This window comes from Lipotes vexillifer, unplaced genomic scaffold, assembly GCF_000442215.2.
Source record: "Lipotes vexillifer unplaced genomic scaffold, Lipotes_vexillifer_v1.1 scaffold1944, whole genome shotgun sequence".
NCBI lineage: Eukaryota > Metazoa > Chordata > Mammalia > Artiodactyla > Lipotidae > Lipotes > Lipotes vexillifer.
In genome coordinates this window covers 323,561-346,870 of record NW_006785277.1, presented here as the reverse complement: position 1 = coordinate 346,870, position 23,310 = coordinate 323,561, and the positions used below count along the sequence as shown (strand labels likewise).

General features: G+C 51.7%; 1 protein-coding gene across 1 annotated transcript in view; it reads right to left on the bottom strand.

Annotated features, from left to right (window-relative positions):
• The window catches only part of PDE9A (phosphodiesterase 9A), a gene marked incomplete at its 3' end in the record, with an annotated part of 128,989 nt that overhangs the window by 5,972 nt on the left and 99,707 nt on the right, over window positions 1-23,310 (bottom strand). Inside the window, exons 17-18 of the mRNA XM_007457359.1 lie at window positions 22,800-22,895; window positions 20,744-20,813 (exon numbers count right to left, since the gene is read on the bottom strand). Coding sequence (XP_007457421.1) covers window positions 20,744-20,813; window positions 22,800-22,895 — 166 coding nt within the window. The remainder of the gene's footprint in view (window positions 1-20,743; window positions 20,814-22,799; window positions 22,896-23,310) is intronic.

The window sequence follows — 23,310 nt, the reverse complement described above, 5'->3', positions numbered from 1 at the left end:
TGCGGAGCACAGGCTCCGGACGCGCGGGCTCAGTGGCCATGGCTCACGGGCCCAGCCGCTCCGCGGCACGTGGGATCTTCCCGGACCGGGGCACGAACCCATGTCCCCTGCATCGGCAGGCGGACTTTCAACCACTGCGCCACCAGGGAAGCCCTTGTGTTCATCTTAAACGTCTCTTGCCTGATCTCTGCCTCACTCCTCTGTGGCTTTCCCACTTCACCCATGTACCAGTCTTAAAGCACGCCGAGAGAAAAGCTAAATAACCTGGATGGTGATGGTCTAACAGCGGACATCTCAACAGCAACGTATATGGCGAGAACGTAGCAGAACAAAGTGCTGAGAAAAGGAAGTAACTGCCAACCTAGGACTGTACACTTGGCTAAATTATCCTTCACAAACTTGCAGGAAACAAAGACATGTTCAAACAAGAGCAAACAAAGGGAGTTTACCATGAAAGGAGCTAGACAGCCAGATACAGAAGTGAGCAGAGGATTTGGTAAATATACACAAGTATTGACTTTGAAAAATAACGATAATGGTCAAAGTCTACTTTGGGCTGTTAAAGCACACAGGTAGACCCCAAAACACTGGGCAAAAATGACACGCAAACGAAAGGGGCAATCGGAGCGAAAGATCCTGAGATGTTTGCATTTTGCAGGAGGGCAGTTAGTCACTTTAGATTTCGTTAATCTGAGCATACAGTTAAAAACATAATGGCGCCACTGAAAGGCTAGACATAGAGTAAGTACGTAACTCTTAAAGAGCAGAGAGAAAAAAATGGAATAAAAAAAATCTTAATCCAGAAAATGAGGAACAACATATCTGCAAGCAGGTGTCGGGAAGGGGTGAGTCAGGGTGAGGGGGGTTATTGCCTGGGAAGCTCTGTGGGCACCTCGCAATGTTCTGTTCTAGGTTACTCTTAGGACCAAGTGATGGGGGAGGTCGGGTCAAGAGGAGGGATGGAGGTTGCAGCTGAGAATGGGCTGGAATTGGTGTTCCTCCCCCTTGCTTCCTGCAGTGACAAACTGTGATGAATCTATGCTTTTTCTTCTCAGTTAGATTGAGTCTTGAGAGCAGAGACCACGACTCATTAAAAATATATATATATTCATTAACCATTTGAAAGAGTACAATTCAGTGACATTTAGTACATTCACAGTGCTGAGCAATCGCCACCTCCTCTAGTTCCAAATATTTCATCACCCAAAAGAGACCCTCACACCCCCTAAGCAGTCACTCCCCGTCCCCAAACCCCCAGCCCCTGGCAACCACCAGGCTGCTTTCAGTCTCTACGTAAAAGGAAACTTCTCTTTTCAACTCAGTACTCTTCACTCTGACACCGAATGTGTGGGTTTATTCCCCACTCCAACCGGTTTTCCAACTCTGACACCAGCTGTCCTGTAATTCAACTCAGTCCTGATGCTAGGTATCCAGTGTTAGTGCAGATCTCACAGGCTGAGGGCTCAGCCCCACGAGACGGCCCCCACTGTGGATGCGGACCCCAAGGAGTGGGTCCCCAGGTCCCGCAACCTTGTCTGGCTTGGCTACAAATCAGGGGGTCCCGCAACCCCCCTTTTGAAGTTTGATAATTTGCAAGGACAGTTCACGGGACTCAGGGAAACACTTTACTTACATTTGCCAATTTATCATAAGGGATGCAGATGAACAGCCGGATGACGAGGCAGCCAGGGCAAGGTCCAGAGGGGTCCTGAGCACAGGAGCTTCTGCCCCCATGGAGCTGAGGCACATCACCTTCTGGTGTGTGGATGGGTTCAACCTGGAACTCTTTGAACTCCTTCAGTGGGGTTTTATGAACTCATATGCGTCTCCCCCTGACAGCCTTGGATGGACTTCTCATGGCCAGGAGGGGGTCTGTTCAATGGCAGCCTACTCCTTTTAGTTGCTGTACGCGGGCCTCTCACTGCTGTGGCCTCTCCCGCTGCAGAGCACAGGCTCCGGACGCGCAGGCTCAGCGGCCATGGCCCACGGGCCCAGCCGCTCCGCGGCACGCGGGATCCTCCCGGACCGGGGCACGAACCCGTATCCCCTGCACCGGCAGGCGGACTCCCAACCACTGCGCCACCAGGGAAGCCCTATGAACTCATATTTAATCCTCACGACCAGATGAATGTCATGCTGACCCCTCCTTTAAAGCAGGGCAGCTGAGGCCCCAGAGGCTAGCAATAATCCATCCTGAATTTGGACCTGGCTGCCTGGCTTCTGAGACAAAGCCCATGGTCCCTGCTGGTCTAGCGGAAATTGCCGCCCCATGGCCGACTGGGCATCGGAAAGCCTGTGGCTGGTGCCACGGGAGCCCATCTTCGCCACCTTCCATGCAAGCACGCTCCTTATCACCACCCCGAGGCCCATCCTCACAGCGAGCCAGCGGTTTCCCAATAAAATCCCCACAGGGGCACTCGAAGAAACGTGCTTTCTGGCCCTTTCCAGGCTGCACAATAATGGGATCTCTTCCTTCCAAATCCCCCTCTTGTTGAGTGCAGTCAGGTGTGATCAGAGGACTAATCCCCACTGAATTGTCAGTGATGCATCAACTCATCAACATTTTTTTTTTTTTTTTACCCTTAGAAAGCTTCCAATCCATGAATTTCCTATTTTGCCTTCTAAATATTCTTGCTTCCAACCCTTCAATCAAAGCAGGACCAGACAAGACTTTCCTTTTCCCCCTGAGGTTCTCCATTCTCCCTGCTTTCCCAGGATTATAAAGCACTTTAGATTTGTTTCTTTGTAGATTGGAAGTTACCGCTCGAAACGTCCTCCTGCTTCCCATTTTGCATTTTAATGATGGACAACTCCTTAATGGAAAAAAATACATTTCTGATGGAGGAATTGAAAAAAAGTTTTTCTGTGCGAGACTTGGTGGCAGGAGGACCCTGCGTGTTCTCCGAGTCAGGTGGGAAACTGCACCTCATCTGGGAGGGACAGGCTGTGCAGATGGCACTGCAGCTGAGGAAAGTGCAGGGCAGGTCACACCGAGCAGAAATGGAAAGCCCCTCCTAATCCATTCCTAGCAGCCGAGAAAATTGAAAACCCCAGGGAAGGACAGGCAAGCGCGGCGTACGTGTGCGTGTGTCCGGGCACATGTACGCCTGTGTCCGGGCACATGTACGCCTGTGGGTGGGTGCACGCATACGTGTGTGTGTGTTTACGTGCACGTGGGTATTTGCAGCATCTGGACCCTTCGCAGGGGAGGGAAAGGCACATAAGGGTCGCTCTCGTGTCCTGAGAACTTTGGTTGCATTGGCTGGAAAGCTGCCTTCCCCGGGGAGCCGCAGGGGAGGCTGTGATGCCCCCTGTTTTGGCCCATTTCCTCCTGTGACGGTGTCCTCCCCAGCGAGGCTTGTCCTGCTTTCCTGGCTGCCAAGGGGCCCCGTCTTAAAAGCACGCTCGGTCTCAAATGTGCAAAGGACTCATTTCCTTGCATTTCTTCAGAATTTGATCTCTCTCCTGAGCTCAGATTTTTCAGCTTGAATTTCATATCCTTGCTTCCAGAGGACATAAATTACCCACTTCAGAGGGAGTGATTGCCTTGCAGTGGAGTCAACTTTCCAGCCCTTGGGACCTCCCCTGAGCATGGGGAGGACCCTCCAAGCTGCAGGAAAGCCCCTGGGAGCCTTTGACAGACAACTCCCCCCCACCCCACCCATCACGGTGGGCTCTTCTGGGTGAACTCGCGCTTCGCTCTCCGGCAATTGCTAAAAGCCAATTCTCTTAAGAGCCAATTTGCCGAATGACCGGTTCCCTGAATTTATGGTTTCTTTGAACTAATCCGTTGTAGTTGAGCAGTTTTCAATTTGTGTTCATATCAGCATATTCAGACGGTTCTTCTGTCTCTGCCTCAGAGCCCCGGGGATGGAGGGATGTAGAAAGGGGCCTTTTGAGAAGGCAACGGGGAGTATGTTTTAAGCCTGTGACCTCGACTATGAAGAGTTCTGATCAACCAGCTCTTTGTTAACATGAAATAATTGTCATAAAACAAATATTTCCTATTGAAGAATACATTCAAGACTATGCTCAGTGATGCATTTTTCATAAATATGTTTTTTAGATGGATTTATTCTTCCATTTTTTCAATCTGAAGGTATGAAAGAGGTTGTCGCTTGCCTGTTCTGTATCCGCTCTCCGTTTTTTTTCCTTTAGCACAAGGTCTCCTTTTGGAGGAGCACCCTTATGCCTGGTAAACAATCACATTTCCCTGCCTCCCTCAATGTAGGGAGGACTGGAAAAATCCAAGCAAATGTATTTGGGAGGAACCTCATAACAAAACGTCCTGCAAAGGGCCTTACCTGGGAGGGCATATTCTTTGCCTTTCTGCTTACCTTCTTTCTGCCTGGAATGCAGTCACAATGGCTGGGTCTACTGTGGCCATCTTGGGACTGTGAGGTGACCTTGATGACGAATGCTGAGAGACTAAATGTATAAGTGGACAACGGCCAGATCATATATAAAAAAAGAATGCTGACCCACAAACTGTAGGGACCTGTAGAGGAAACCAACCCTTTGTCTTACGGCCAGACTCCTGTAAGTCAGACATGTATGAATTCAGACTGCTATCTCTAGTAAATGGTTCAGGAAGCCAAATAATAACCCTTGCAACAATTGGCCCAAAATGTCCAGGACTTGATTAATAACTGACAGCTTCCCTAAATTTTGATCCTGCTTTTGCAACCTGGGACCAACCAGAGAAAGCCAAATATGCACCCCTGAAGAATCACATAGGACCCCCACTTCTAGTGAGCCTGCCTACAGCTTCCCACACCAACAGCCCCCATCAGGGCACACCTGGAGCCTTGCGTTTTCTCCGCTGTGAAGCTTTCCCCCACCTCTACCTGCCTGGGAGTTCTGACCCCCTTGCTACAGCCAGCTCTGAATAAATAGCCTTCGCTTTCTCATTTGAGTGGGTTTGTACTAGCTCAGAACTATGCTGGGGAAATAGAGAGAAAGACAAAGTCTCCTCCCAATCCAGAAACCATCTCCATAAAGGTAGGAGAAAAAGAAAGCGATTTTATTATTGAACAAGCATTTAGCTACAATGTGATGTGCATCCCAGATAGTCTGTTACAGAGACTGCACAGGCAGGAATCTTTCTTTTGTATGTAGCTAAGTAACTGTAACCCATTATATTCACATTTCTGGGATGAAACTGCTCAATTTCTACCTCTATGACTGGAGGTGGGGTTTGTGTCATGGAGTTGGGTGCCAGCTGAAGTTTGGCCACATCTCTCCTCCTAGGAAACTGGGAGATGGGGTATTAACCTCCTCGGTGATTGCATTTCAAAGAGACACTCCTGGGTCCTTGAGGAGTTGTGAGGCCGGCAAGAGGCTTATTTCACATTTGACCCGCAACTGCTGATCTCCAGACGTCTTAACGTGACAGAAAACCAGTCTCTATCATCTTTAAACCACTCTTATTTATAACCGGCTTGAAACGCAATATCCCACAAAAGCAGGTTTTCTTTTGTTTTTTTTTTAAGAAGATGTTGGGGGTAGGAGTTCAGTAATTAATTAATTAATTTTTGCTGTGTTGGGTCTTCGTTTCTGTGCGAGGGCTTTCTCTAGTTGTGGCGAGTGGGGGCCACTCTTCATCGCGGTGCGCGGGCCTCTCACTACCGCGGCCTCTCTTGTTGCGGAGCACAGGCTCCAGATGCGCAGGCTCAGTAGTTGTGGCTCAGGGGCCTAGTTGCTCCGCGGCATGTGGGATCCTCCCAGACCAGGGCTCGAACCCGTGTCCCCTGCATTAGCAGGCAGATTCTCAACCACTGTGCCACCAGGGAAGCCCAAAAGCACAGTTTTGTACATTGTTTTCAAGTCTGGAAAATTCTCTTATCTTTGAATATTGCCTCTTCCATGCCTTCTATTCTGTCCTTCTTAGAAAATATCTATTACAGTGTCTCATTCTATCTTCCTTGTCTGAAGTTTTCTTTAATATTTTTCAGCCTTTATCTGCTTGTGTTACAGGTCAAGCTTCCAGTTCATTAATTCTCTCTTCAGGTGTATCTGGTCTACTGTATAATCATTGTGTTAATTTTTTATTTCAATGAATCATAACAAATAGATCTAAAATTTTTGTTTGCTTTTTAAAAAATTCTGCCTCTTTAAAAAAATATTTTGTTTCATGTGTTATGAATACTATTCTCTATATACTGTCTAGAAGAAGCCATTTTAAGTATAAAGACAGATTAAAAGGATGGAAAAACATATACTGTGCAGACACAGATGGAAAAAAGTGCTGGTGTGTCGATATTAATATCAGACAAAGTCGATTTCAGTACAAGAATTGTTACTAGAGATAAAGAAGGACATTACATAAAGATGAAGGGGTCAGACTATCAGGAAAACATCACAGTCCTAACTGTGTACGTCCTAATAACAGAGCTTCAAAATACATGAAGAAAAACCTGAAAGAACTGAAATAACCTAATCACGGTTACACCTGGAGATTTCTGTGCTGCTTTCTCAGTAATCAGGAGAACAAGTAGACGGAACTTCCTGGGCCAGGAAATCAGTGTAGCGCTGAGATAACCATGGCAACAACAACCCAAACTCGCCAGGCTCCTGACCAGATGGTCCAATGCCCCACACCAAGGCCTGCAGGAGGTGAGCTACAAAGTAAAGATGTCGGTTCTCCCCAAATTGAAAAACATGTTTAATGCAATTCCTATCAAAATCTGAGCAATATTTTATAGACACAGAAAAGATTATTCTAAAATTTATATGGTAAGGTAAAAAAAAAACTCCTAAATATTTTTGAAGAAATATAAATTGAGAGGAATCAGTCTATCTGATTTTAAGGCTTATTATATTGAGACTGTGGTATTGGTGGAGGGATAGACACAGAGATCAGTGGAACAGAGCGGAGAACCCAGAAGTAGACCCACACAAATATGCCGAACTGATTTTTGACAATAGTGCAAAAGCTATTCCATGGAGGAGGACAGCCTTGTCAACAAAGGGTGCTGGGCATCCACAGGGGAAAAAAAACCTCAACCTAAGCCTCACACTTCATATAAAGGTTAACTCAAAATGGACCACGGATTAAAATGTAAAACTATAAGACTCTTAGAGAAAAAACAGAAGAAAACCTTCAGGATTTAGGGCTAGGCAGAGAGTTCCTAGAATTGATGTCAAAAGCGAGATTGGCAGAAGGAAATGTTGATAAATTGGACTTCATCAGAATTAAAAATGTTTGTTCTGTGAAAGATGCTGTTAGGATGAAAAGACAAAGCAGCAGACTGGGCGAGAATGTTTGTAAACCGCATATCTGACAGAAGACTAGTATCTAGAATATACAAAGGACTTCCCAAACTCAACACCAAAAACAGTCAGACAAGCACAGGGAATGCCACTCAATACTCTGTAATGGCCTATATAGAAAAAGAATCTTAAAAAAAAAAATAAGGGTGGATATATGTATCAATATTTGTATAACTGATTCACTTTGCTGTACACCTGAATCTAACACAACATTGTAAATCAACTAGACTCCAATAAAAAATAAAACAATGAAACAACAACAATCCCCAAACAGATTTGAAAGTGAGCGAAAGACATGGGCACACATTTTACCAATGAGCATCTATAGAGCACATCTTTTCAGATGTGCAACACCTTAGCCATCATGGGCATGCAAATTAGAGCTACAATGGGCTCTCACTGAAGTAAAATAAAACAGTGACAATACCAAATACTAAAGAAAGTGTGGAGAAACTGGATCACTTGGACATCGCTAATGGGAAAGTATAGGTATAGCCATTCTGGAAAACGGCTTGACTGTTTCTTATAAAAGCAAGCGAACCCTGGCATATGACCTAATAAATACACTCCTGGGCATTCATCCCAGAGAGGTGAAACATCAGACTCACGCAAAACCTGTTGGTGAATATATGTAGCAGCTTTATTCGTAACAGCCAAAAACTGGAATCAGCCCAGATGCCCTACGAGAGGTGAGCAGGTAAACAAACTGTGACCCATCCAACCGTGGGGCACTACTCAACCATAAAGAGGAACAAATTCCTGAGGCACACAAGGACCTGGATGACCCTCCGGAGAATATGGTGCTGGATTAAATAACTCCAAAGTTCACGTGCTGTGCGATTCCGTTTATAGAACATCCATGAAATGGCACACTTTTAGAGATGGGGGACAGACTAGTGATTGTCAGGGGTTAAGGAGGGGGTGGGGTGGAAGGAAAGAGGGGGAGGCTATAAAAGGGCAGCAGAGGGCTCCTTGTGGGAATGGAATATTCTGTGTCCGGACTGCATTAGTCAACAGCTCGGTGGTGATTCGGTACAGAGTTCTGTAAGGTGTTACTGTGGCGGGGGGAATCTGGGTAAGTCCACATGGGATCCTTCTGTGTTCTTTCTTACAACAGCAGGGGAACCTACAATTACCTCAAAATAAAAAGTTTAATTTAAAAATGATCATTTGGGGAATTCCCTGGTGGTCCAGAGATTAGGACTCAGCGCTTTCACTGCCGAGGGCCCGGGTTCAGTCTCTGGTTGGGGAACTAAGGTTCCACAAGCTGTGTGGCATGGCGAAAAAAAAAAAGAGATCGTTTTTCTTGGTTATAAGATCAAAGAGAAGCTAATTTCACGGAGCCCACGTGGTTCCTGAGCATCCCAGTGCTGGGAGAACTCTCTCTGTGAGGCAGACCTCTTCTGGATCCCTTTGGCGTCTCCAGACACCTGCTGATCCAGTGGGGCCCTCATCAGTTCAGGCCGGATCAGCCTGAAGCCAGACAAGCCTCCCTGCAGAGAAAACAGTTCACTTGTTGGCTTTGAATGATGCCTCCCGAGATGTGGGAATGGGGGGCGGGGCAGGCTGTGGGCTTGGTGGGTGTCCCAGGGTGGGTGCGGGCCCTGAGCTGGAAAGTGTCCTGGGGGTTTGGATGCATTGGATGCAGCCTGTGGACTGGTGGGTCACTGAGTGACCCACACCCTGCCCCGCCCCGGCTGTGATGACGAGGGTCTCCTTGTGGGGAATTTAAAGGAAGCACAGAAGATCCTGCTGGAGGCGCTGGGAGGGGCCCACGCCGTGGAGGCCCCGAGAGCTACGGTGCTGTGTGCATAACCTCACCTGGACCCAGGAAGGATCAGACCCAGGTGCCTCGCCTTGAGTTGGGGGCTCCCTTCAGCTGCCCGGGACGAAGCACCTGTTGCAAGTGACCAACTGCACCGGCAGCTCGAGGTATTGCCCATCCGCCTGTGGGCGCAGCAGGTGATAAACGGTGACTCACAGGCCAGGCTGCGGTCAGCGAGGACGACACGGCTAATAAATGAAGAATCGCAGACCTCGTGGGTTAACGTTCTCTCGCCCCTCTCCCCAGGGGCTGCTTGACCTCGCGGCCCCTCATTCATCAGCAGGCGGGTAACAGCTATACAAGGGTGGCGGCCTGACTGCTTTTGCAGCTTTATAACAGGAGAAAAATACCCTTTATAACAACAGGAGAAAAATCTCCCTTTATAAACAGGAGAAAAATACCCTTTTTGGTCTTTCTGCAATCACACGTGCCTTCTTTATGCCCCTTCATTTCTGAACAAAAGCAGACGTATTTTTCCTAAAGACAAACACTTGGAGAATCTATTTAGCTGAAGTGGTGGACAGTGGCTCGTCACAGAGGATGGAGAAAATGCCGCCAGTTTTTTCCCAGGGGCTTTTGTGAAATCCTATCAGAAATGCGTGGTCTGACCTGTGGGGAGACCCGTGCATTTCCCTTCTCGTTCACTCTTCCAAGCTTCCTTGAAGTCAATTTGAATGCAATGCTAGCAACCCTTTCAGCTGAAAACTTGAGCAGTAGACCCAATGATTCCACTAGGTTAGCGGCATAAACCACATTCCAAGTACCTGCCTTTTAACTGTTCTTTCTTCACTCACTCACTCATATGTTCATCAAGCATCCTTGAGCACCTTGCTCGCTAGGCTGGGTACCATCAGGAAGGCAGAGAATCTGCCTCCCTTGCATTTCTGGGCGCCCATCCTCACTCACCCCAGTGCGCTCAGGTGTTTTCTTCAGATGCCAGTGAGGGCAGCTCACTTGTCAGAGATTAGCTTAGCTTATTCATGTGGTGAATGAGAGAGAATGAGATCGAGGTTTTTAAAAAAGGTTCCTAATGCTTATGGGGTTTTTTTGCAATTCTAATGAATGTGCCGACGTGACCTGACCTGGAGGTCCCTGGTGGAATGCGGGGTCTGACACATTTGCTCGTATCAGGCAGGTGCCCTGGAGGCTCGCAAGGTTATGGGCAAGGTTAGATTTCCAGTGTGTCCAAGAGAATGAAAACATAAGGCAGTTAGTTAATAAACTCAACCACCATGCTTATTTCCACAAACTCCACACTTCCCTCACTCGGTTCAAGTTGCATGATTGATTCTGGGTAATTAAACACCTTATACACCAGCAATTGCCAATCGAATTTAGCCCTGAACACCCACTCCCTAATCACCGTCTCATTCAGGGAGCCCTGAGGGAGCCCCCATGTCTGCAGTCCCAGTGGGGAGCATTAGGACCCCAGAGCCCCCGGGGTCCCCACGGCGGGGCTACCGATGACTCAAGAGCATGGCTGCTTTTACCTTTATGGGGGTAGGGTATCTCTGACAATAAATACAAAGAAAACCATTATCACCTACTTGGAGGCTTAGAGATGTGTTCGTCAGAGCAGCTAGGGCGCTATGTACAGGGGCTGTGGTCCAATATTCCCAACTTCTCATCTGCCACCCGTCCAGCCTCTGAGCCTCGGTTATTGGTGTCGCTTTTCTGGCCAAGCTACCTCGTCAGAATATAATATTGTTCATGGCCATCTGCTGATGAAAAAGTGATACCCGTTCACTATAGGAATTGAGGAAAGTGTGCTGGAAAAACACTTGTAATTTCACCCAGGAATAACCTGTGAAATACCTGTTAACATTTTTCTTCAACAAAATCAGGGTCGTAAAGAACAAACCATTTGTATCCGCCTTGCCCAATCTAACATTATTTAAGGAACACTTTCCAATGAAATTAAATGCCCTGGAAACACACGGTTGTTGTGGTTGCAGCGTGTCACATCCTATGGATGTTTCCTGGTTTATGTGAAGCTTCTCCCACTCGTAAGACACTGTTATCCGCCTGCCTTACAGTTGCCTGAAAACACCAAATCTTTGAACTTCTCAGAAAATGGAATGACCCCCCACCCACCAGCCATTTGAAAGGCCAAATATGACAGTTTCTGTGAGCACTTAGGGGCTCAGAATAAAACCTTGCACTCATTTTTAAGAATCCCTTAATTACATGCTTCTGCTGCAAGGATAATGTCTAAAAATTCTTTACACTTTAATTAGATGCCTCTGATGGCTAGGTACAGTAAATAAGCATGTATAAAATCTGGTGAGGCGAAATAATACCAGACGTAGGAAAGTCTTCCTTTGTCTGCTCACGAGGCTTGGCCAGCTGGGTGTGATTCTTACCTGATTCCCGTGGTTGAGACAAGCAGACCCATCAGTACTGGGGGTGAGGGTGCTGATAACAGAGCCCACAGTGGGCCTGCGGCAGTCGCTCCAATGACCTTGGGGAAGCTTTCGAGAGCTTTATAGGTTGAAGCCCTTCAATGGGCGTTCTAGGATCACAGCACCGGGACCTGAAGATAACTTCTCAGCTGCTCTCCATAGGGTTGGCCTTGTGCCTTCACATCCGAAATCAAGTAACTTTGGGCGGGTTAGAAAAACTAACGGGCTGGGGGGCTTGGAGGTCAGGGAGGAAACGGGCGTTGAGAAGAGACTGGAGAACGATGCCAGCTGTGTTTTACACCACGGTCATACCCACTCTCGTAGACGGCAAATGGCTGTACGTTCTTTGCAGCTCTGTCTGTCGTGAAGTGGGGCCTATTTTCCAACCCTTAAATCTAGGCTTGGCCAAGGGGCTTGCTGTGGCGGATGGGACACAGTGACTGTGGTACTTGATCAGACTTGAAAAGTGCCTGGGCCCCGGGGGCTTATGCTTTCTTGCTGCTGGGACCATTTTGCCACCACATGAATAAACCACATTTTATTAACCTGCCACATGGTGACAGACACATGCGTGGCTGCAACTCCAGCTGACACCAGAGACTGCCAGATGTGTGGGCGAGGCCATGTAGACCAACTAGCTCCAGCTGAACTGGGCCAGACCAACCATCCTGCCCAGTCAGCCCACGAAACCCTGAGAAATAATACACGTTGTTGTTTCAAGTCACTGAGTTTTAGGGTGTTTGTTGCACAGCAAGAGCTGACTGACACACTCCCCATTCATACCCAGGTGGTTGAAGGCGACATTTCAGGTTTGAGTTTGGCCAAGCAGAGGGTCATCATTTGTTTTCCTGGATTCTTACATCCAGACCATCCTTTTCCTTCTGTCCCATTTCTACCATTTCTCCCCGTTGAGTCACTCTGTGCTCAGTGCCCAGTGCTCTCAAAGAGACCCCGCCGGCCATTCCTGCCTCTGCATCTGACCTGAGCCTGCTATTCTCCTTTCCTCCAGGTACCTGCCTTTTGCAGAACCTGGCTCCTTTGAGGAAGCCTGGCCAAGAGAAGACGCCCCCAAACAACAGAGCTCCTCCCTGCCTAGGGGGATGTACATCACTGATGGCCTCCTGCAATGATGCCTTAACCCACAGAGAGATGCAGGCAGGCTCCTGAGGGTACCTGATGTTGATGGAGAGCTGGGTGCCAGACACTGTGCTGAACACTCGGCACACACTAGTGAGTTAATCCTCACAACAAGCCGGAGAGGTGGAAATTGACAGATGGGGAAGCTAAGACTGCCAGGGTGTAGGGGGTGGAATTGTGTCCCATCCCCCAAAGACTGTAACCACTTGTGCCTGTGAGTGTGACCTTATTTGGAAATGGGCTCTTTGCAGATGTCGTAAGTCAAGGTGAGGGCACTGGATTGGGCTGGGCTGTCATCCAGTGGCTGGTGTGCTCATAAGAAGGAAATTGGGGCACAGAGACGAGGCGAGAAGGCCATGTGATGTCCCCAAGAGCCAGGGACCACCAGGGGTGGCTAGCAGCTGCCAGAGCTGCGAAGAGCTGAGGAAGGACTCTCCCCTAGATTCTACAGGGGGCGCTTGGCCCTGACAACACCTTGATTTTGGACTTCTGGCCTGTTGAACCGTGAGAGAATAAATTTCTCTTATTTTAAGCCACCAAGCTTGGGGTACTTTGTCACAGCAGCCCCAGGACACGAGTACAGGAGGCGGGCAGTCCACACCATCAGTGAGAAGGGGATTCCAGAAGGGCTGAAACCCAGTCCTGCCAGATTCTTTGCAGAACAGGCAGCCTCTAGACACCGCCCCGTCCTGATGGCCGAAGCTGGACCAGCGCAGGGAAAGGAGGAAAGGAAGCAGCCTGGCCTGGACGTCAGTGCAGGGGCTGCCGCTGGAGGAGCCGGCTTGGGCTTCTGGAAGTCTCCCAGAATTTCCATTCAGGATGGATGGGCTTGTCCGAAGGGAGAGGGTGATACATAAACAGATGAACATTTCTGCCAAGTTCCTTCTCAACCAAGTACACTGTGGTCGGCACGGTGCATATACCAGACTGGCAGGCATCCTCGGCCCATGCAGTCAGCAGGCATTTCCATGGAGGTGGGAGCTGTGTGCCACGATGCCCACTGCAGCCCTGGGGTCGATTAGCATCTGTAGGACACACATGGGCTATGTAAGGGCAGGTGCCTCTGGACATCACAGCGGCGGTGAGAACAGGCAGATCGGTCAGCGGCTGCAGTCACTGAACATCTCCTGTTACATTCTAATCGGCACGTCCAACACATTCTGAATTTCTTGCAGAGTTAATTTTAAGGAAAACGGCAGAAATTAGTCCAGAGTTCTCATGGCCATGAGTCATCGTGGGATGCTGCAGGTTCAACACGCGTCTCGCTGCCCCGTGAGGGACCGTGTCTGCCTCTGCCGCCTCTCCTCACACCTGTCCCTTTGTTCCTTAACGGAGCCCAAATGTTCTTATTTTTACCCTGTTCACTGCCAAGTCTGAAAACCGTGCCAAGGACGGATGCGTGCTTTTTTTTTTTTTTTTTTTTTTTCTATCCCGGCCCTTTACCAGAGTGGTTTGAATTGGATTACTAGCACAACTACAGGCAGATTAAATGATGAAGAATATTGTAAGGGATAGTATTTAGCAGTTATGATCAACAACATATATCAATAGCTAGAAATATAGCTGCTGATTATAAAAAATTAAAAGGAATCAGATTTCAGAACTGTTTCCATATACAAAAACTGCTCTAAATCATCTGCAGATTCTGAGGCATGTGGGATCTTCCCGGACCGGGGCACGAACCCGTGTCCCCTGCATCGGCAGGCGGACTCTCAACCACTGCACCACCAGGGAAGCACTGCTTGCTATCTTTTGAGTGTCCTTCCTCTCAGCTGGGAGTGAGGTGCACGTACGCTCACAGATGTGCGCACACACACACACACACACACACACACACACACACACATTGTGCAGGATGACTTTTCCTCTTAGTGATTCTCTACGTTAGTGACCACAAACTCTAATTCATTCCTTCAATGGGTAAATGTCTGAGCCCCTAATGGGTGGTTGTCACCAGCGTCACCCCCAGGGTGTATGGGGTCTAGGGAAATCATTTTTCGCAGGGCTCCTATCCTTTGTAAACAATGCGAGTCACCCCAAATCACCAGGAGCAGCGGGGCCATGGGGCAGGCTTGCAGCCAGGAGGGTTAATGCTTAGCAGGGCCCAGGCAGCCTCAAGTCCACTCGGTGGTGTTCGCAGCTGGACACCGCCCCCTTCTTACAACTGACCGCCAGTCCAGCTGGACTTAGGCCCAAATGGTCCCTCAGACCCCAGCTGCATCTCTCCCTGGATGATGCGGCCCCAGCTTGCACCCCTGGCAGAGACCGTTCCTTCCCCACAAGCCCCAGGGCACCGGCAGCCCAGGCCCCTGCCTCACCCGGACACCTGGTCCTCTCCCCGCACACCCTGGGCTTCCAAGCCCGTGGGCTCCTCCCTGCCTTGAGGCCTCTGTTGTGCTGTCCCCTCGTGTGCAAGCTGCTTCCTTGGATCTTTGCCTGGTTCACTGTGTTTGTCAGCCAGCAGGACTCAGGGCTCTTTGCTCCAGAAAGCACACAGCGGGGGCTGCAGCGCCCCGCCCACCGGGCTGTCCGCTTGGACGGCTCTCCCTTCTCCCTCTCCCATCCACTGGCCTTTCAGGAGGTGACCCTCGCCTCCTTCTGAAGGTTCCAGGCACCCTGCGTGCGCCACAAGCAGTGCACAGGACCCGTGGCTTCCCAACGATCCTCTATGGTTTTCCCACTGGCCCAGAGCTCCGACGGGGTGGGCACCCAGAGTGGCACCAACGCACATGCTTTGGGAAAGGGACTAGTTTGGGCAGGAGGGCATCATGTTGTTTCAAAAGAAAGCCGGCACGTGATCCGGGAAGGGATATTTTCCTCCTTATGAATATGGAAGTTTAGGAACTGCGGTTTGGCTCTGCAGACCCTGGGCACGTCTGTGACCGTGGTGATGGGCCCTTATTTGGAATCGGGCTTGTTGAGAGGCACGGGGCCGCGAGGCCCTGGGCGTGTGTGCGGGGATTTGGGGCTGGTAAAGCCCGTCTTCCCCCGATACCTTCCACCTTGGGCTCCAACATTTCCCGCCTAGAGAGTCACGCCTTTTCCGTGTCCCATTTTAAAAATAAAATAACGTTTATTTATTTATTCTACTTAGAAAAGTAAAACCAGCCACTGCAGAAAATTTGGAAACTACAGGAAAAATCAGAAGATTCCCGCACCCCACTGCCCGCCTGTTTCAGCCGGAATGCTAACTCCACTTCTGCAGCTGAGCAACTGAGGCTGGGCTTCGGTGTGGGTCCTCTGGCTGCGGCCGAGCCAGCGGTCGTTGGGTGAGAAGGCCCGGCCGGGTGGACGTGGCCTTCATGTCTGGGCACCTCCGAAGGGCCCCCTCCTCTCAGCACGCCCACTCACGTCTCAGGCGATGGTCCCGACGTTCCTCAGGCCTCTCTCCCAGCTCACAGGGCCCCTGAGCACTGGGGGAACCCGGTAGGGTGTTCCCGTGGGATGTGTGCCCAGGGCGATGCCCGTGAGGAGGGCCTGGGTGCTGGAAAGGCCTCTCCGCCGGGACAAGCAGAGTCCCCGAGACAGGAGGGTCAGCTGCCGGGCTGCAGGTCATGGTGTCGCGGGGGACCTGGCTTCACTCCTGAGCACCCTGCGGTGCTGGCCCCATGCTGGCCGTCCCTGGACACAGTGATGAGGCTGTGTGAGGTCCTGGGGCGGCTGTAACAAAGCACCGCCGACATTTATTCTCGTGCGGTCTGGAGGCCAGAAGTCCGAGATCAAGGGGTTGCAGGCCTGTCCCTCCCGAGGGCTCTCTGCTGGGCGTGAGGATGGCCGTCCCCTCCTGTGTCCTCACGTGCGTCCCTCTGTGTGCGTCTGTGTCCTCATCTCCTCTTCTTACATGGACACAGCCCTCTGGATTAGGACCCACCCCGACGACCTTATTTTAATGTAATCACCTCTTTAAAGATCCGACCTCCAAACGCAGTCACATTCTGAGGTGCTGGGGGTGAGGACTTCTGAGTATACATTTTGGGGGACACAATTCTGTCCATGACAAGGGAACTCAACCCCCAGGACCTGGCTCCTACCTGAGGCACCCACCCCCAAGCTCCTGAGACTGTGGTACCCGCTGCCCCTCCATCTCCCCTGGCACGGGTTGGAAGCCCAGCCTGAAGCTGGGGAAAAGCTGCCTGAAGACACTTCGAATCCCCAACACCCTCACCGGGCCCTCTCGGCTACCAGCGGAGAACGGCCCCCTCCAAATCCGCAGAGACGATTTTATCTGCCGTTCAGACAGATTACAGTTAAATTCTTTTGACTTAAATTTAAAAAACTCCCTTCACGGTAACACTGGAGGAGCAGTAAGTGTGAAAGAAGCCTCTTGTCTGGGGCCCATTCCTGGGTTGGGGAGGGAACCAGCGTCACTGCTGCCCTTGGGGTCAGGATGGAGGCGGCATTTCCTGCTGCCACCCCGACTCGGTGGGGCAGCTCTGTGGCGCCTGGCTGTTCTCTGCCGGAAGCGACCTGCAAGCTGACAGTTCCCACTGATGCCTGCTTATCCAGGGTTAAGTACTTGGTGTGCGTGGTGTTTGTTCAACTCTCACACTGAATTGATTTTCCCGCGTGATTTGGTTAAAGATGTCATGCTGGCCTCAGAAATCATGGCTGGAGGAGGGTCCACGGGAGGTGCCCGTGGTCTGAGGCACGGCGGGCAGCATGAGACGGCGGGGTAGGGGCATTTGGCCACGGGCACACCCTCTAGACAGATGAAGCTCTCCTTTCTTCCTTCTTAGCTGCGAGGTCAGAGCTGAAATCACAAGCGGCTGCACGGCCTTTCTGACGGCGGTGGAGAGGCGGGCCGTAGCTGGGTTCCCAGGGCAGCGTACCCTCAGAGCTGAGCTCCCACGATGACGTTTAGGAAGGGGATTTGTCGGTGTTTATGAGATCCAGTCTTTGCCTGACACGTGCGCGTCGTTCCTTGACGGCTCAGAGAAGTTCTTGGGGGAGAAAAACCACAGAAAAGGGTGCTGTCTTGTCCCCTTGTATGAACACAAGGTGATGGAGGCGCGGCCGGGCTGCAAGGTGGGGCCGAGTCCCGCTGTAGCCGCTGCGCGCAGGTCTCCCAACACGGGGCTCGGCCCTGAGCCTTTTATCCTTCACTCTGACTTTACACTGAGGTCGATGGGGGCCGCCCTCCCCACCCTCCGTTTCCTACGCGGTCACTCAGCCAGCATGTGTGGTGCCCCAGGGCAGGAGGCCTTCCAGGTGCGGGTGTGTGCAGGCTGACCCGGCTGGATGGGGCCCCTGTCCATGGGCTCTGGGGCTGGTCTGTGCAGCAGCGGGGCGGCTGGCAGTTTTTCTGCTGCTCACAGGGAGGGACGGCCCGTGTGAGACAGCTTTCAGTGGGATCCCGATGCTCTAAGGGAACCCGTTAAGGGGACCAGGCTGGCTTCACAAGGACTCGGACTGTCACAGGTGCTGCCAGGACGCTCTCTCCTCTTGTTTGTCGATCTCATTGTCCCAGGACTTGGTATAACCTAACCCAGTCATGCAGATGAAGTGTGTTAGTGTGTGTGTGTATGTGTACACACACGTGTACATGCGACTGCCTATATAAGCGTATATAAGTATGTGCATGTGCATACATGCATGTACACGTGTGATTGTGTATATGTGTATGTGGACACACATACATGTGTATATGCAATACAAGTATGTGTGTACACATGTGCCTATGTATCATTGCATGCTCATGTATGTGTATGCACGTGTATTATGATCATGTGTACAGTGCACAGAAGCATTGTGTGTGGACACCTTTTCATATGTGTGATTGCACGTGTGTATGTAAGTATGTGTGCGTGTGTCGACATGTGTATCACCTACGGGTGGTTGCGTGTATATGTAAGCATGTGTGTACGCATGTGTGGGTACATGTGTATGTGTATGCCTGTGTGGACACGTGTGTGGACCTGTGACTGTGTGTGTATGTGCATGTGTATTTGTGCATGTGTGCATGAGTGTTAAATTCAGTAATCATTGTAATTACTGAATTAATTCAGTAATCATTGATCAGGGGCAGGGTTTGGTGAGGTAGGCATTCGGCGTAACCCAGCAGACAGAAGACACTATTCAGCCCATCCCTCACCGATTGGGAGGGCGGGTGATAAAGTGTCTGTACAGGATGATGTGCAGGTTGAAGGCCTCAGTATCTAAACACGTGCTAAGTTTGGGTTGTATTTTAGCCAAAGCTGTGGTATGTACTGGCTTTAGCAGATGAAAATGAAAAACAAAACAAAAATAAGCGAGGCGGAACCCAAGCCCCCTGTCCATATTGAACTGAATTCAAGGAGAGATGGAACATTTCACAGCTCAAAAATGAATTATTCAAAGATGGGAAGTAATATTGTGGAATTCACCAAGAGGGAATAGATGCTCCGAGGAAACTGAACCAACGTGCAAATGAAATGTCCACAGAGCTCAGATTATGCTGACGGCCTTTGAAGTCAGTTTTTAGAGCAGATGCTTTTGGGGGGACGGAGATGGAGCTCACAGCCCCGGGAAGCACTGAGGAGTCTAAACGCACACGGGAAGGGGGTTCTGGGCGAGAGCTCAGGCGTGTGCAACGTGGTGAAGCCCGACTGTGAGCTATAGCCTGGGGCTGGGTCGGTCTCCCCTTGTGCGCGCAGGGCCACCCAGGACGTCCCCAGTGCTTGTCCCTAAAACAAAGGCAGGAAGAGGACAGCTTCGTCCCCTGAAGCGGGGGCCCTGAAATGTGCTGAGTAAACGCGGCTCCTCTGCCCATCTGCCCACTTAAACGTGGAGCTCCCATGCTGGAAACGGGCTCCAGCGTGCAGTGCTTGGTACCCCGCGTGGATTTCTTGGGCTCACGCTGCCTGCAGCCTGACCGAGCTGCCTCCGGCCTCACGTCCCTGGACACAGCCCCCAACATCCCCCTCGCAGCTCACAAACAGAGGACACGCACAGCCCCGCGCTCCGGGCACCGGTCTGACATTTAATGCTGAAGTACGCGGAGGCACGCAGCACTTCACTCAGGCCATCACTCTGAGACACACGGGTGAGGAAAGCACAGTGTCCTTTGTCTCCCCGTGGGAAGCGGGGGAGATTCCTGTGGTTTATCAGAAGCAGCCCGGGATACACAACACTACCAAAGAAAAAGGACAGTACCCATTTCTGTATAAGAATATATTATTTAGAAGACAGTTTAAAAATAAAAATTCTGTACAGCATCGTGAAGTCCTTTTTTTTTTGTTATCAGTGAACAAAATGGTTCTTAGAAAACACGATCTCTTGGTGGCAGATGCTCAGGACCACTTCTCTCTGCAGGGACGATCCCGCAAAGCCCAGCCGGCAGGGTCCAGGAGAGCAGCCCACAGCACTCTGCTTTCTTCAGGCATGATCTGCTTGGAAAAGGAAAAAGACGGCTGGTTTGTGACTGTGGGATCGGAAATGTGCGGGCAATGCCACAAATGTCGCAGGCTCACACACGAGCAATGAGCACTTCTCTCCCAGCATTCTGCGCATTTAGTCACTAAAGCAAGAGGAATGGGATTATTGCCTCTAGTTTAGAGACTGGGGCTCTGCGGCTCAGAGAGGTTGAGACGCTTGTGCACGTCACTCAGCTTGTAATTAGCAAAGCCCGGACTCAGAACAAGGATTGTTGGATGCCAGGGCCTGGCACCCACCTCTCCTCTATGAAACCAACCCAGTTCTCATGCCCTGTACCCTGACTGCTCTATAAGCGAGCATCTCCCAAGTGACCCTCATACACGTGTGTGGTGTGACCTTACCGCGCGGAGGCCGAATGGGCTGCTTTGCTTTCTACCTGTTCTAAATGCAAGCGCGCAGGAAGTGCTTGCAGCGACATAAGCAAAGACTTTATTTTTGAAAAGCTTTAAAAAAGTGCTTTTCCTTGTAAGTAGTACCTATGCTAATCATTGATCTTTTTCTAAGGCATGGCTCCTTTCAGAGCCTAATTGTAAAGATTACATGCAAGGAAGGAACGTTTCATTTAAAAACATTCACACATTCAGATTCTCTCCCTTCCTTCCCTCCGTCCCTCCTTCCTTCCCAGATTTCCACGCCGTCCCCATTTCAGTCTGGACTACCATATACACTGAGACATCGTTCAGAACAGCATTACCTTCACGTTTTCCCCCATCTCTGCTTTTCTCTCTTGACGTGGTGCTCTCAGGTGTCAGACTCTCAGTCTTCTGCTGTAACCAGGACAGAGGATACGGAAGGCAAAAATCAAGCTCCAGGAACCAGTGAGTGAGTGACTGCTCGTCTGCCCAAGACCTTCCCGGGGCTGCAGATGCTAAGACGCGGGAGGAGACTGGGGTCTACAGCCTGGGGGAGCTTCCCGGACAACAGCTGTGCAGGGGCCACCTTCCCTGCAGTCAGAGGCCTCACTGCACACGGCCACTGTCCTCTCACTCATGCTGGCCGCAGATGCAGTGCCAGCGCACTGGTGGATGCGGGTGCAGAGTCCGAGGCCCTTTCACCTCTTTTGTGGGTCTGTTCTCTCTGGGAACAGGAAGGGGGCACTGGAGGGTCCTAACGGCCCTTCTAGGCGGCTGGCCTGGGACGTGGAGACTGAGGCCTTTGCAGCGATGGCTCTCAGTTGACCCTGGGGAGTCAGGCCCCTTTAGCCCTCCTGTCAGGGGGCTCGGCAGGGGGACACCGCCTCTTCCACCTGTTCTCTGCATCATTTGCTCTTAGGTTCTTGGAGCTTCAGGACCCGTCTGTGACTTTTTTTTTTTTTTTGCAGTACGCGGGCCTCTCACTGCTGTGGCCTCTCCCGTTGCGGAGCACAGGCTCCGGACGCGCAGGCTCAGCGGCCATGGCTCACGGGCCCAGCCGCTCCGCGGCATGTGGGATCCTCCCGGACCGGGGCACGAACCCGCGTCCCCTGCATCGGCAGGCGGACTCCCAACCACTGCGCTACCAGGGAAGCCCCTACATTCCTGAGCTCTTAACTCTCCACAACGTCTTAGTACTTGTGAGTTCCCCAGCACTCCCTTTTTCAGTCCTTCACCTGGAATGCTGAGGGGTTTTTTTTATTTTTTATTTTTATTTTGCAGTACGCGGGCCTCTCACTGTTGCGGCCTCTCCCGTTGCGGAGCACAGGCTCCGGACGCGCAGGCTCAGCGGCCATGGCTCACGGGCCCAGCCGCTCCGCGGCATGTGGGATCCTCCCGGACCGGGGCACGAACCCGCGTCCCCTGCATCGGCAGGCGGACTCTCAACCGGTGCGCCCCCAGGGAGGCCCCGTCTGTGACTTCTTGGGAGAAGAATCCGAGTAGAGCAATCGGCTGCCGGCACGGATTTGCCCATCGACCCATCCGCATGTACCGAGCACCATATTGCGTGCGGCATTGTACACGAAGGAGGTCGAGAGCCGCAGCGATGCTCAGCGGGGCACAGTGGGAGTTCCTGGCTGAAAAGAGGGGTGGGGCCCTGCCCGCAGTGAGGACAAATGGCACAGAAGGGGGCCCTTGGGTGGGTGCGGGGGGACACCGGCCAAGGCCAGAGGGGGACCAAGCCCGAGGCAGCAGGGACGGGCCCCAGAGAGAGGGGGTGGGAGGGTGGATGGAAGGGAGGCCACACCCAAGTGGCTGGACGTCACGGGGGCAGGTCCCAGGGGTCCCAAGAGGCAGGGGGACCTGAAGCAGATCTGCACACACTGGGGTCCTGCCTTGGCCAGACCAGCTTCTGGGGCTTTTCTGAAAACCTCTACCCCAGCTCTGAGCCTATGAACTGGACCTCCCTGAGACAAAGGATCAATCCCAACAGCAGCCTGGAGCCAGACCCAGACCCTCCTCAAGGTGCCACGCTGCCACGTGGTAGCCCTGTGGCCGGGTCGTGGTGGTGGCTTTTCCCGTGTCAGGGGGAGCATCTCTTCCGCCGCCCTCCCTCTGCATAAGGTCAGCCCCGGGAGGAGGTGAGGGACCTGCACGGGGCCAGGGCGCTGCTCTGAGGGGATGCAGGCAGTCGAGGCACTGTGATGCTCTGGATTTCCCGTGGGCGATCGCGGCCACGGGGCACCGACTCTGCCCGAGGTTCTGTGCGTTCCATGCCGTGAGTTCCCCGAGGACTGACCCCTCTCCTCCGTGGGACACACGAGCTCCTATCTGGAGGGCCCCCCGGGCCGTGTGGCCGGGCCCCGCGGCCCCCGTGCCTGCGGCAGCCCGGCTCACCTCCTTCATGGCGTTGTCCATTTGCTTCAGCTCCTCGTAGCGGTCTCTGGATTCCCACAGGGGCTGCAGCATGAGCTCCTCCACCGCAGGGAAGAGCTGCGAGGGAACAAACGGGCCCTCTCAACAGCCGGTCACCCCCGCAGAAAACGTTGGCGCAAAACCGTGCCAGGTCCCGTGCGTCGCGGGAGAAAAGCCGCATGGGAAATGTGCTTCTGTCCAAGGGACACTTTTGGAACCCTCTTGGGTCTCGGCTGTGGCGGAATCCAAGGTGCCCGAGGTTTGAAGCCGACTGGTCAATGAGTCCCGGGAGCCCTTGGGGAGGGAGGGCCCCCGCTCGCTGCCCACCCCCCCCTTCCAGGTCCCTGCTTCCTGCTCTCACACTGTCCTCGCGGACCAGGCAGAAGCCCCCCCCTACCCTCTGCTTGAAGGGACCCCCGACCGTCCACCCTGCAGACTCTCATCTTCCGAACGCCAACCTCGCCCACTAGAGCCCTGGCAGCCCCGGGGCGGG